At 41.0% G+C, this 13,070-nt stretch overlaps 1 protein-coding gene across 1 annotated transcript in view; it reads left to right on the forward strand.

Annotated features, from left to right (window-relative positions):
• Positions 1-13,070, forward strand: part of Dicer1 (dicer 1, ribonuclease III) — a 46,536-nt gene that overhangs the window by 11,492 nt on the left and 21,974 nt on the right. Inside the window, 6 exon segments of the mRNA XM_055592828.1 lie at positions 5,847-5,979; positions 7,515-7,757; positions 8,405-8,559; positions 10,155-10,287; positions 11,140-11,215; positions 12,050-12,189. Of these exon segments, the coding sequence (XP_055448803.1) occupies positions 5,847-5,979; positions 7,515-7,757; positions 8,405-8,559; positions 10,155-10,287; positions 11,140-11,215; positions 12,050-12,189 (880 nt within the window).

Genomic DNA, 13,070 nt, shown 5'->3' on the forward strand with positions numbered 1-13,070 from the left:
TCATTTTCTTCCTAAAGAGGGTCCATATTTTTTGGTACTTAAAGCTGTACTTTTCTGGGAGATCCATTAATTGGCCAAAGTTCGATCCCTGAGAGCCTTTTCTGAAAGTAGTCATCTCTGAGGAGAAATTAAGCTTTGTTTCCTGAGGTAATTGGGGCTTTTTTTTTTTTTTTTTTTTTTTTTTAAACTACTTCTTGAATGTTTGGGAGTTTTAAATTTTTTTGAGCAACAGGAAATTGAACTGGAGAGCAGTCATCTGGCAGTTTTCAGTCTGGTGATTTTGCTGGTCATTGAGCCTGGGCCTCCTGATGGATATGGAGTGAAATAACTTGAGGTACTGAATTATATTTAAACGGGACGTTAAGGTTGGAAAGGACCTCACTGATCATCTAATCCAACCACTTAGTTCTATAAAAAAATGCCACAGGAGGAAAAGTGATTTGCTCCAAGTTCAACTGCTAGTCAGTGGCAGAGACAGTTCTAGAATCCTAAAACCCTAGCTCCTGGCTCCCATTTCTCTCTACAATCATAACACTCCTGGATGTCCCTGAGCAGCAGAACCTGGTGCTCGCAGCAGGAAACAGCCCAGGGCACCAGGATGCATGTGGCTGGGGAGGGTCGGGTAAGATGGGGGTGCTATTTTTTAGATTTGGGAAAAGACATTTTAGGGATCAAAAAAGTTGGACACTGGCACAGTTCAGTGCCTCGCTGTGGGTAGTTGCCTGCCCTATGTGCCATGACTTGGAGAGAATAGTTTTTCTGTCTTCCCCTGTTAAAGTACTCACACTGGGATCTGCATGTGTTTTATGCAGAGGCGTGTCAGTTTCCATTGCAGAATTATTAGCAAGGTTATTTAAAATCAATCACTACTTTTCTGTTGACTTAAGGATCAGATTAATTGTGATCAGCTTTCATAAACTGTGGTTGGAGTTAGTGTTCTAGGATGAATGAAGAACAGTGTAAGGGTCTACTTGAAGGCATCTAATTAAATGTACAGTAGAAGTTTTGTTTTAATAAGCTTTTAAGTAAGCTTAGAAAAACTTGGTGCAATCTGGAGCCTTTCCTCCCATTGTTCTAATAAGAAAAGCCTCCTCGATGATGGAGTAGAGGCTCTTACCACACAGGCGGCTCTCCAACTCCTGACCAGCCAGTCGCACTGTTGCTAGGTGTGCTGCAGGCACAGCTCATTCTCACATTTGTAGTTTTCCTCCTGTGTCCCCCCAAAGCAGTGTTCCTAGCACTCTGTCACAGATACAAGTGTCAGAAGGCGCTGCCTAGGTGCTAAGTGCAGTGTTCTCACTCTGGCTTACTAGGATTGTGTGGTACAGTCACTGGACAGACCTGAGCTTGCATCCTGTATCTCAAACTTTTCCCTCCCTAATACTATTTTTGTGAACTAATTTTAGATTTACAGAGCAGTTGGATAAGTAGAGTCCTTCATTCTCTTGCCAGTTTCCCCTGATTAAGGCCTGTGTCACAACCAGGGAACCAACAGTTCGTGAAGGCACTGTGCTCCTGACTTTGTCTCAGTTTTGCCATTTTTCCACTCCTGTTCTCTTAGTTGCTTTTGCTTTGAGATGTAGTCAAGACTAGCCTCACACTTGTGCCCCTCTGTTTTAGCCATTTTCTAGGGTTACATGCTTTGCCCTATTCTTCCTTTTGTTTTGTTTTGGGGGGTCAGAATCTCATTTAGTCCGGGCTGGTCTCCGAATCATTGTGTTGCTGAAGATGACCTTGACTCTTCCTCTAAACTTGTGGATTACAGGTGGGTGTCACCACCTCAGCTTCCCTCTCCTCATTTCCATCCCAGGGATCATAGAGCATTATTGTTGTCTCCTCAAACTTCTCTGGTCTTTCCTTGTTTCTGATGATCTTGAGGCTCAGGAATATCGGTCATGCCTCCATTTGAGCTGGTGATGGTGTTCTCACCGTTAAGCTAAGGGTAGGGATTCATAGAATACTATAGAGATGGCACTGCTTTCTGGTCACATCATATTCGGGGCTGGTATAATAAAACCATCATTGATGATGTTCAGCTTTCTCTTAGTGTCTGACAGCCTTCCCTACTGTGAAGTGTTTCGCCTTTCTTAATTTTTGCTTTGGAAGCAAATTTCCACATCTAGACTGTCTGCAGAAGGAGGGAATGATTAACCACTACTAGTTCTTGGGGAGGCAGTGTACATATGCCTTTGTTTGGAATTGTCCTTGGCTCTTTTATCCTGTTTGCTTCCATTTCTGTTTGTATTTATTGGACATTGTATTTATCAATGGACTCATGCTAAACTTTGGATTATAGTCGAGTAGTATGTTGTATATTCAATTATCCAGTTGTAATCTGGGCCATTAGGAGCTGTTTGTGATAGCTTGTTTGCTCCTTTTATACAGCATTCCTTTGTGTTTTGAGTGCTGCTTACTTGGTTAACAGACACTTCATCACTGCTCTCAGTTAAAAGGGGTTTGCAGATTACTTTTAGTGTATTGTTTTTTTATATATAATTAGAAGGCTCTTGTATTTTCTATTGCCATAGCCATAATTAGCCATTTTTGCAAAGGACCTCTATCCTAAATCTATCCAATTTTAAAGCCTACTCATCTACAGCTATAAATAACTAATAACACCTCTCCACACTCTTGCTGTTAGTACATGTCAGTGGATACAGAAATGTCTTTTTAGCAGTGTACTGTCCTTTAACTATCAGGGGTAGGCAGGGTCACAGAAGAGATATGTTTTGTTTGCTTACATTGACAAGATAGCATAAGGATTAAGGGATATGAGGAGGAAAGTGTTAGCCTTTCAAGTACATGGTAGACATTTCAGATGTTTGTGTGTGAACATGTTCATTCTGTTGTGTCCATATTATATAGTATGTGTGGTCATAAAACAGTTTTAGTGACCTAGTTCTATACACCTTCTCTGTTTGGTCATACCTACCATTCCAGTCTACCTGGAAGGCACCATATGTCTTCCCTGTGCCCTGAGTTGCATAGAGAGGTTGAAAGTACATGTATGGACACTCTGAGAAATAACTTGATAAGAATTTTATGCTTCTTGAATATAATACAGTTGAATTTTAGTGCCCTTTAAATTTCATTTTTGTAGTAGTTTGGCTTTTTTTGATATTTTATCAAAAGGGAAAAAATTTTTCCCTTTTTTCCATTTTTTATTTTAATTTTTATTAATTACACTTTATTCACTTTGTATCCCCTGGTGGCCCTTTTCTTCCTCCCCTCTTAGTCCCATCCTCCCTCCTCCTTCTCCACGCATGGCCTTTTTTTTATTTTAATGGAATTTTACAAAAATGTATGTCATTGAGGAGTTGGGAAGGTTTTTTAAAGACCCAGGTCTTCACTCTCATGATGTGGATCCAGGGAGAACAGTGGAGCTCAGGACATAGCTGTCAACTCCCTTTCAATGTCCACAGGAAGGAACAAGGCCTTCTCACCTATTCCATTGTGCCAAGAGATCTTTAATCATTTGTCAATTTCCTGAGGACAGTGGACACTTCTTTTATTTTCCTTGGTGCCCATGGCTTAGGTGGTAGGTGTGGTTAGACTTCTGTACATTAGTCTAGTAGGGGACTAATTTTCTCCTTAATATTAGCAGCACGCATGCAAAACATTATTGCTTACAAGTTGTCTCTTCGGCTCTGTAATTTGATGGCAGCATCATTAAGGAGAAATAAATTCCTGTTAGTGTTTCCATCTCAGCTAATTGAAGCCTGTCAGCTTGATAATTTGGGCAAAGTATATTCTTAATTAGTAGTAACTTGAAGTAAATTTTAAAACCTCCCATTACATTCAAGTCGATTATGTAAAGTAAAGCTAACAGTACATTTTATTTCTAGGTAATTTATTTCAGATTTGGGGCTTTGGGGCATGCTGTTTGTTTTCAAGTGATTCTGTTCTTTGTCTCTGACATCATGTATTCATCACAATAATGAAGCAGACCTTGGAACAGGAGATCAGGAAGCTTCTGATTCTAAACGTTTAAAGTCATTAAACCCTAGAACGAACTCTGCATAGCCTGGCTAGGAAAGGTTCTGGGGGCACAAGATACTCTACATGACCACTCAGTGTTGCCAGGCCTTTGATATTAGCCTGTTTCATGTATATATTAAAAAAGAATGGTTTTACTTAAAAAATGCAATTTTCCATTAGGAATTTATACTATGTAGTATGATTTCAGAGGAACCATGTGGAGTCACTTAGGTCAGGTGTGGAACCGTTTATCCTGTGCTGAGTCTTTGAATGTGGGTATTTTCAAATAGCTGTAATGGCAGCACTGACTGTTAACCTTCGTTCTGTGTAACGCGATCCGGCCTGTAGCTCTTTTCAGTGTTTTAGTCAAAGGCCCCTTTGGGTTTCTGGCACTATAGGTTAATGCCAAGGAGCAGGTGGGAAAGGGGCCATAACTTGGGGCTCTTTCATGAAGGTGCAGCAGGAAGTCTTCAGCATTGCTGTGGAAAAGCCCAGGACTCTGCAGGATCAACTCTGTAATTCATAACCCAGGGGCCAAAAGTGGTTCGACTCAAGATGACAGGCCTTTCTTTCCCAAGAACTCTGCTTCTAGTGATCAAGGTTAAGATGAACAGTGGTAGGCCCCTGCCACACCTGTGGAGGAGTGTGGGTGGTTAGACCCCGCACTCCCTGCTGTGGGAGTACCTCCAAAGAGGAGAGGCTTGTGTGTGGCAGCTGTTGGACCCAGACACACATACCAGAGGTGTGTCGAGCTGTCCCTCATCTTTACAAGTACGGCGATGGTTCTCTGACAAGCTTGATCTCATTTTCGGACACCATTCTGTTAAGTCATCATCACAGAATTCAAAGTTGAAAGTAATGTGACCCTTTCACTTGTCAGTGTAAGCCAGCCTAGTATTTATCATAGCAAGTACTCAGACCACAGATTTGTGTGGTAAAGGTGGCACTAGGTTTGCTTAAAGATTGGTAGGAAGAAATTACCAAGACTCATCCTGGTTCAGCTTTAACTGTCAACTTGGCACAGCCTAGTGTCACCTAAGAGGAAACCCTCAATTGAGGAATTGCCCATCACATTAGTCTGGCCTGGGGGATGGGAGGGATTGTCTTGGTTGTCAGATGATGTGGGAAGGCCCAATATACCATGGACAGTACCCTCCCTAGGGAGGTAGAACTGGGCTAAGAAAGGCAGCTGAGTGTAAGCCCGCTTGTAAGCACAAGGAGCCATCATCCTCTGTGGCTCCTGCTGCACTCCTTTGTTTGTGAAATAAGTTCCGTGGTCAGAGGTAATGCTGTGTGGAATAGAGGCTGGACTACTATCAGTTCCTGCCTCCAGTGAGTACTTGCCTCAGCTTCTGTCAGTGATGGACCGTGACCTGGAATTGTGAGCTGAAGTAGACCTATTTCTCCCCAACACTGCTTTTGGTTAGAGTATTTTATAACATCAACAGAAGTGAAACAAGAGCAACTGTTTGTTAGGAATGTTGGCCCAAGTAAAACAAGAACAAGTATGAACTCTGGACATGTATTCCTATCTTAAAGGAGACTGTAGACTAGATTTTAAGAGTCTGGAAAGATGGCTCAGAGGTTGAATGTACTGCTTTCCCAGAGGAACAGCATTTGATTCCTATATTAGGTGGCTAACAATAGTCTGTTACTCCAGTTTTAGGAGTTCTAATGCCCTCTTCTGGACTCTGGGCACTATACACATGTGGTACACAAAGAAACAGGCAGGTATCATGTGTGATCATGCGCGCACACACACACACACACACACACACACACACACACTGAAAAATTTAAAAGCCTCCAAAAGTTAAAATATGTTTTCCTTGGAAGTGTTTAACTCCTCATGTATCTTACATTCTTAGATTGATAAAGGAAGCTGGCAAACAAGATCCAGAGCTGGCTTACATCAGCAGCAACTTTATAACTGGACATGGCATTGGAAAGAACCAGCCTCGAAGCAAACAGATGGAAGCAGAGTTCAGAAAGCAAGAGGAGGTAACAGTGACAGCAGTGGGTTTTACCATATACACTGAGAAACCTTGGTCGTAAAGACTCATCTTTGATCCCCAGCGATTAACTTCATTTTATCCCTTCCTCCTTTCTTTTTAATAATATGAGATATTCCTTGTTTATAAAGATACCTGCTAGTCTCATGAAGTGAATAAGGGTGTGGATACAGTCAGAATTAGAGTTGCTTCTGGTGAACTAATTTGTCTTAATTGCCATTAAATAGTTTATTTTCTTTATGGAATTACTATCAGATATCTACACTTGAGGAGAATGAAGCCTGGAGACCTTAACTACTGTAGCCTCCACAGGCCTGCAGAGCAACAAGCTGGCATCTTCTCAGGATGCCTTTTATGCTTTTAAAGGCCTACCTTTGTGAGATCTCCACTGTACTTTGTAAATGTAGCTTAAAATTGTTCATGCTTTTAAAGATCTTACATAGGAAGCTGCATTATAAAGATAGTAAAATCTAAGTGTTCTGGCTGGCAAACAGGATTCTTTTGTTTGCTTGCTGCTTAACTTAAAATTAGCAGAATAATTTCTGTTACAGACAAGCATTTGAGAAGATTCCAGGTCTAGGAAGTCCAAGAGCCAGTCTAATGTCTCTGTCTGAAGAACAGCATGTGCTGTTTAACTTAGTTGTGTTGCTTTTCTTGTAACTGACAAAATCCCCCCTCCCACCAACTTAAGGAAGGTAGCTTCTTTTGCTTCATGATTTGAGAATACACTCTAGGGTAGTGGGAAGGTATGATGGTAGGAGTAGGAGGCAGCTGGCCATGTTGCATCTTGAAGTCAGGAAGCAAAGACATGAATACCTGTGATTAGTTTGCTGTCTTCTTTTTGTTGAGACCTGGACTCTTAACACATGGAATGGTGGTGCTGCCTGCATTTAAGGTCACTCTTCCCACCTCACTTAAACTTCTCTAGAAACATTTTTGCAAAGAGGTCCCAGGGTTTGTCTCCAGCTAACCTGACCTAAATCTCATCAGTTGACCAACTGAGATTAACCATCACAGTGGTAATGTGACTTTAAATATTATATGCAAACACTTGTCTTTTATTTTAATCAACTCTGTTTTCTTTAAATTGAAAGTTTCTCGGGTGCTAGAAAATAAGCAAAGCTTTGCTCATTCCAAATGCACTGGCGGGTTCAGTGAAGGAGCTTTGGCTTCCAGGCACAGGTGCTTGCACAACACAGTCTCATTGACAGTGGGTGCTACTGTGGCAGGCCAGAGTAGCAACAGGTCTCCAGGAGAGGATCACTGCCTCACTTGCCTGGCTGAACATGTTTGTGACTGGTCAGTAAAGAGAAGCCAGTCTGAAGGCATTCAGTGAAAACTCCTGTTGTTAAATCCAAGGCCTATGGGCATGTGACTGTTCTGTTACACTGTTATCTTCCCTAGGTTGGCTCTAGAGATGTAGTGTGCCTAGGGAATATGTTAGAAGTGACCATTGTTAATGATCTTCTAATGTGTCCTTTGGGAAATTTCTTAGAATTGCTTTTCTTGGTGAAACTTTTTCAGGTACTTAGGAAATTTCGAGCACATGAGACCAACCTGCTCATTGCAACAAGTGTTGTAGAAGAGGGCGTGGATATTCCCAAGTGCAATTTGGTGGTTCGTTTTGATTTGCCAACGGAGTATCGATCATATGTTCAGTCTAAAGGGCGAGCACGAGCACCGATCTCTAATTATGTAATGTTAGCAGATACAGACAAGATAAAGAGCTTTGAAGAAGACCTCAAGACGTACAAAGCAATAGAAAAGGTACAGTCAGAAAGTTAACACATCTTCCTTTCTGTGTGCATGGAAAGGAGAGAAAATTTGATCTCAGAATGCGGTGCCAGCAGTGCATACTTACAAGGAAGTTGGGAATAGGCACAGAGAACTGTCAGTATTTTATATAGTAGAATGAAAGTCTTAGTAAAATAGCAGTGGAATGGTCTGGTGGGTCATTTGAGAAGGTTATCTGAGGAAGGACACTGTAAATGTGGACAGCATAGTGGCCAGTGATTATTTTGGGTTGTGTCAAGAGAGTGATGAGACAGTAGTTTACTAGCAAGAGACCAATAGTGTCCTTTGTGTGTGCATACACAGTGTCAGATAATTCTTGTTCAGTGTGTTTCCATATAGTTGGAGCTGGGAGGATTCTGTGAAGAGCTTTGAAGTATAGAGAGATGATTGTGTCACACAACATACATAAAAAGAATTTATTTTGAGACAGGATTTTATTATGTATCCCAGCTGGTCTAGAACTAGTGGTCATTATGCTTCAGTCTCCTGAGTGCTGGGGTTATAGGCATGTGCGGTCAAGCCTGGGTAGAGAGTTTTCTCTGCAGATAAAAAGACAGAAAGCTAGCGTGTGGCAAAGAAGATCCTTGTTCTCACCCTACATCCTGTTTGTGAATGTTCAGATCTTAAGAAACAAGTGTTCAAAATCAGTGGATGGTGCTGAGGCTGACATTGATGCTGTTGTAGATGATGACGATGTTTTCCCGCCATATGTACTGAGGCCTGATGATGGGGGTCCACGAGTCACGATCAACACTGCCATTGGACACATCAACAGGTATATATCACTTGTATATATCACTTGTCAGGTTGCTGTCTATCTCCACGGTGAATAAATGGCAGCTCTACAATAGCACACTGGGCTGTACCCAGTGCCAAGTACTACCTCCAAGAATAAAGGTACAATAACCACAGTGAGACTTGAACACAGTATCACTTCAGAATATGTTAGCGAAAAATATAGAAGCTGGGTTTAATCATGAGAAAAATCTCAAGGAAAGTCAAGTTGACAGGCAGGCTCCAAAGGATAGGCCCATAGTTTTCAAGAGTTGCAAAACAAGGTCACAGAGATCAAGGAAAGATCAAAGATAGGAAAATGTGACAGCCTGGTATGACCTCTGGTCCTGGAAAACATTGCTTTGACTCCAAAGACTATTTTTGTGAAACTTGAATGGTTTGTCTAGGTGAAGGATGTATGAGAATTCTCTCTTACTCTGATAGCATTTTAAAGTCTAAAATAGTTTTCAAGTAAAAAAGTAAATAAAATCTTACATTTGCTCCTTTGTTTTACCCTTAAATGAGATTTATCTTGATATATAAACTTGGCCTGTAACTGTTTTTCTAAGTTCTTAGCAATGTTAACAACTCAGGAAAAAATAAATTATGGTGAAGTCCAAATTAATTCATAATAATTACACTTAATTGCTAATGGAAAATTCAGCACCACACATTACAAAAATTTAAAGTGGAATATGTTCTTTGCCTGTTTTAATTGTGTCTGGGATCCTGTTTCCTGTTAGTGGAGAGTGAATGATAATAGTGTTATGAAATGGACTTGTGGGAATGAGCTACACCCTCAGCAGGCACTGGGCTGTCCTACTGCCAGGCCTCTTTGTAAGCAGAGCCAGGCATCTACTTACTTCTGTATGTCATGTGCACACATTCACATCTGCATTGCTGTCTCATCCCTTGCTTCTACTGCCCCCATTTTTACTGTGGCTCTAGGTCATTCTAGATTTCCTTTTTTCCTTGCGCTTCCCTCTTCCTGTGGTGAGAAGTCTGATCCACTGTGCTCAGGTGTGATGTATGTGCTCAGCCTGCCTGTCAGCTGGCCTCTCTTGTCTTTAGAACACCCTAGCTGCCCAGGTCTTCCCCTGTGAGTGTGCTGATCCTTCCAAAGCCCTTTTCCTTGGACCAGCTTTCTCTGGGCCTGCTTCCTGCTCTGCCACCATTTTGCGCTACCACTCATGGAGCTTCTGGTTCTGATACCACCTTGGTTCAACCCTAGGCTGTCCTGATGCTTTCTCACACCTGCTGTGGCTGTTGACAAGTACAAGATAGTGAGGAAACTAGCACTAGTAATGCACTCCCATTGTGCACTACTCTACATTGTGCAGTGTCATACATAGCATCAGGTTGCAGGCTGACCTTTTAAATGCAAGCTTCAGTTGTAACTAAAATAAGATTAAATAATGTCATTTCCTAGTTACACACATCCATTTTTAGTGCCCAGTTCTGTCTTATTCAAGGTCAAAAGCAACAAAGAACATTCCGTGTGCGAATGGCAGCCCAACAGGAGACTTTTGACTTGTGAGACAGTTTTCTGTCAGTTTCTCATTTGTAGATTCAGCTTCAGAATTCTTTTCTTCACAGATACTGTGCTCGATTACCAAGTGATCCGTTTACGCATCTAGCTCCCAAATGTAGAACCCGAGAATTGCCTGATGGTACATTTTATTCAACTCTTTATCTTCCGATTAACTCACCTCTTCGAGCCTCCATTGTTGTAAGTTAAGACAAAGACCTGACTTGGGTTGAAGTATGTATGCCATTAGGGCTTGTCCAGCTTCTCTAAGACATCCAAGTTAAAAATTTGCTTTAAAAGTCTACACTTTGAAAAATCATTTGTAAGTGACATAGTCAGCTCTGCGCTCAGGTTTTTTACAGACTATCCCCTACAAACTCTTGGAACTTGCCAGATGACCTCTGGAAGTTCCTTTCAGGCTCTTATTAATTTTTTTTTTGTTTTTTTTTTTTTTGAGAAATCAGCTGTGGCTTTGCATGCAGTGACACAGAATTCATTAAATGTAGTTCAGCTGCTCTGGCTGAAATCTGCGTTTTGTAACTAATACTGTTTCCTTGGTTCCAATACAGTTGTTCCAATTTGGTTCCAATTTGCAGTTGTTCCAAAATGAGGAACTTCAAATCCTCAGAAAGGCTGTTCTATATTATAGACACCATAGCTAGGTTCTAATGTCTTTATCTTTTTGTTGCATATCTGTCGACTAATGAAAAGAATACTTTAAAATTTTATGAAAATGAACATTTACTTGAAATTGTAACATCTTAGTTATATATTCATTTTTGACTGGACATGGTTTAAAAGACGGGTATTTCTCATAGCTTGGTGGTAGAGCCCTTGCGTCGTATGTGTAAGACCCTAGATTTCATCCCAGCACCACCAAAATTTGGAAAACAAAACCAAAGCAACAACAACAACAACAAACAGCTAGAAGTTTTGAAAACGTGTTATTTTCAAACTAAAGTACTTGGTTCTGGCAAGTAGGGCATCAGTGGTTCCAGGATTGTTGGTGGTTTGGGAAGCTGAAGCTAGAAAATGTTCCGTTGTTCTTTTCAGGGTCCACCAATGGGCTGTGTACGATTGGCTGAAAGAGTGGTAGCTCTCATTTGCTGTGAAAAACTGCACAAAATTGGTAGGTAAACATGTTTGGAAAAATGTATGTGAGTCCAAAAAGTGACAAAATTGTACAACAGAAGCACACAGAGACCTCTGCAGGTTTTTGGAACTTGTCAAAGCCTAGACTTCTGCTTTTGCTATTCCTCGGTGGGTTTAATATGCATTTTCTGTAACTCAGACCTCTTGACTTTTATAGCTTCACTGTAAAAACTGCCACTTTTATGCTTCTGTTATTGATTCTTTTCTAAATACATAAGAATGCTCTAACTATTGGAGTCTGAGCCTGCTACATGTGTAGTTAGTGTGTTAGACTCTCAGGTTAGACTGAGAGTGAAGAAAATAATCCTTTAAAATAGAAAAGGTTTGTGTTTAAAAGGGATGTTTAAGGCTGGCATGTTGCTATCTTATTTTGGGGGTCTTAGAATTTGCAGGCTTGCTCAGGCTAAACATACGAATGTGAAGATAGATCCTCTAAAGTTTTACCTGCTATTACTTTTATATTGTTTCTAAGATTTATTTATTTTATGTACATGCATGTTTTGCCTGCATTTGTGTCTTTGCACCATGTGTGTACCTGGTATCTGGAGAACACATGAAGGCATCAGATCCCCTGGAACTATAATTACATATGGATATGAGTCATCATGTGGGTGGTGAGAACTGAACCCAGGTCCTCTCTAAGAGCAGCCAGAGCTCTTAGCTGCTGAGCCACCTCTTTTATGTTTTTAAGGCAAAGGGGCTTTAATTGCTGTCACTCTTTCGCTTGGTTCCTCAGTATAGTACTATTTTAGATTACTTACTCATTAGGCAAAATTTAGTTTGATGATGTAAGCTCTTTTAAATGTCTTAGGTGAACTGGATGAACATTTGATGCCCGTTGGGAAAGAGACTGTTAAATATGAAGAAGAGCTTGACTTACATGATGAAGAGGAGACCAACGTCCCAGGAAGACCAGGATCCACAAAGCGAAGGCAGTGCTACCCCAAAGCAGTTAGTGTTAGAATTGAATGAAAATCAGCCTTTCTGATTTTATTTCTTGCTACCCCAAGGCCTAAATTCATCTGCTCAGATATGTTTTCCCTGATCCCTGTAACATGGGCCAACTGTAGGTCTTAGTTTGTTCCTCTGATTCACAGTATCTCCAGAGCTCCCTTTTTATTTGACCTTCAGTGTTTCTGAGGTTTATTGTTGGTTTTGTCATGCCTTTCCAAAGGACTCCAAGGCAGCTATCAAATTCTACTCACTCACTTCATTTGAAAAGACAAACTTACTTATTTTAGTGGTTTGATTCTAGCTTATTGGTCCTTGCTGTTTAGACCGGTGACTCACATGGTGAAGTGAGCAGGTACATCTGAAGGTGGAGGAGGCTGTGCGGGGAGTGCGCAGAGGTCCCTTCAGAGCAGCGCCTGCCACACTGCTGATGCTCCAGCATCTCATGCTTGACAAAATGTTGATCTTTTAAAATACTAATATTTTCAAAGGTTCCAAAGAAAAGCAAACTTTCCTTGTGTTTCATCTTCACCTAAATACATGGTTCTTATTTTGTTTTTGCAGTTTTTTACTTTAAGTGCCCCAGCTAAACATTTTTCAAGTTTTAAAAATCATACTTTTTTTCTAATCCTCAATGTTACCCATTTTTGTGTAAAGCTTTTCCTCCCTCATACTCACTTTTGTTGTTAGTAAATGCCATTGGTGATGTCTCCTGAGACACATGGTCTGCCTTGTTGCCTCCTTGAGCAACCGGTTTTGTCTCCTCTGTAATCAGAACTGCCTCTTAGCCAGAGGGTCACAGGTATAACAACTACCAGTGCTGTGTGCCGGTGAATCTCAGAGCTGTAGGACCCTATCCGCGAGTCTGTTAAAACTGAAAG

The sequence above is a fragment of the Psammomys obesus genome, unplaced genomic scaffold (genome assembly GCF_907164565.1).
Source record: "Psammomys obesus unplaced genomic scaffold, mPsaObe1.curated_primary_1811, whole genome shotgun sequence".
Classification (NCBI taxonomy): domain Eukaryota; kingdom Metazoa; phylum Chordata; class Mammalia; order Rodentia; family Muridae; genus Psammomys; species Psammomys obesus.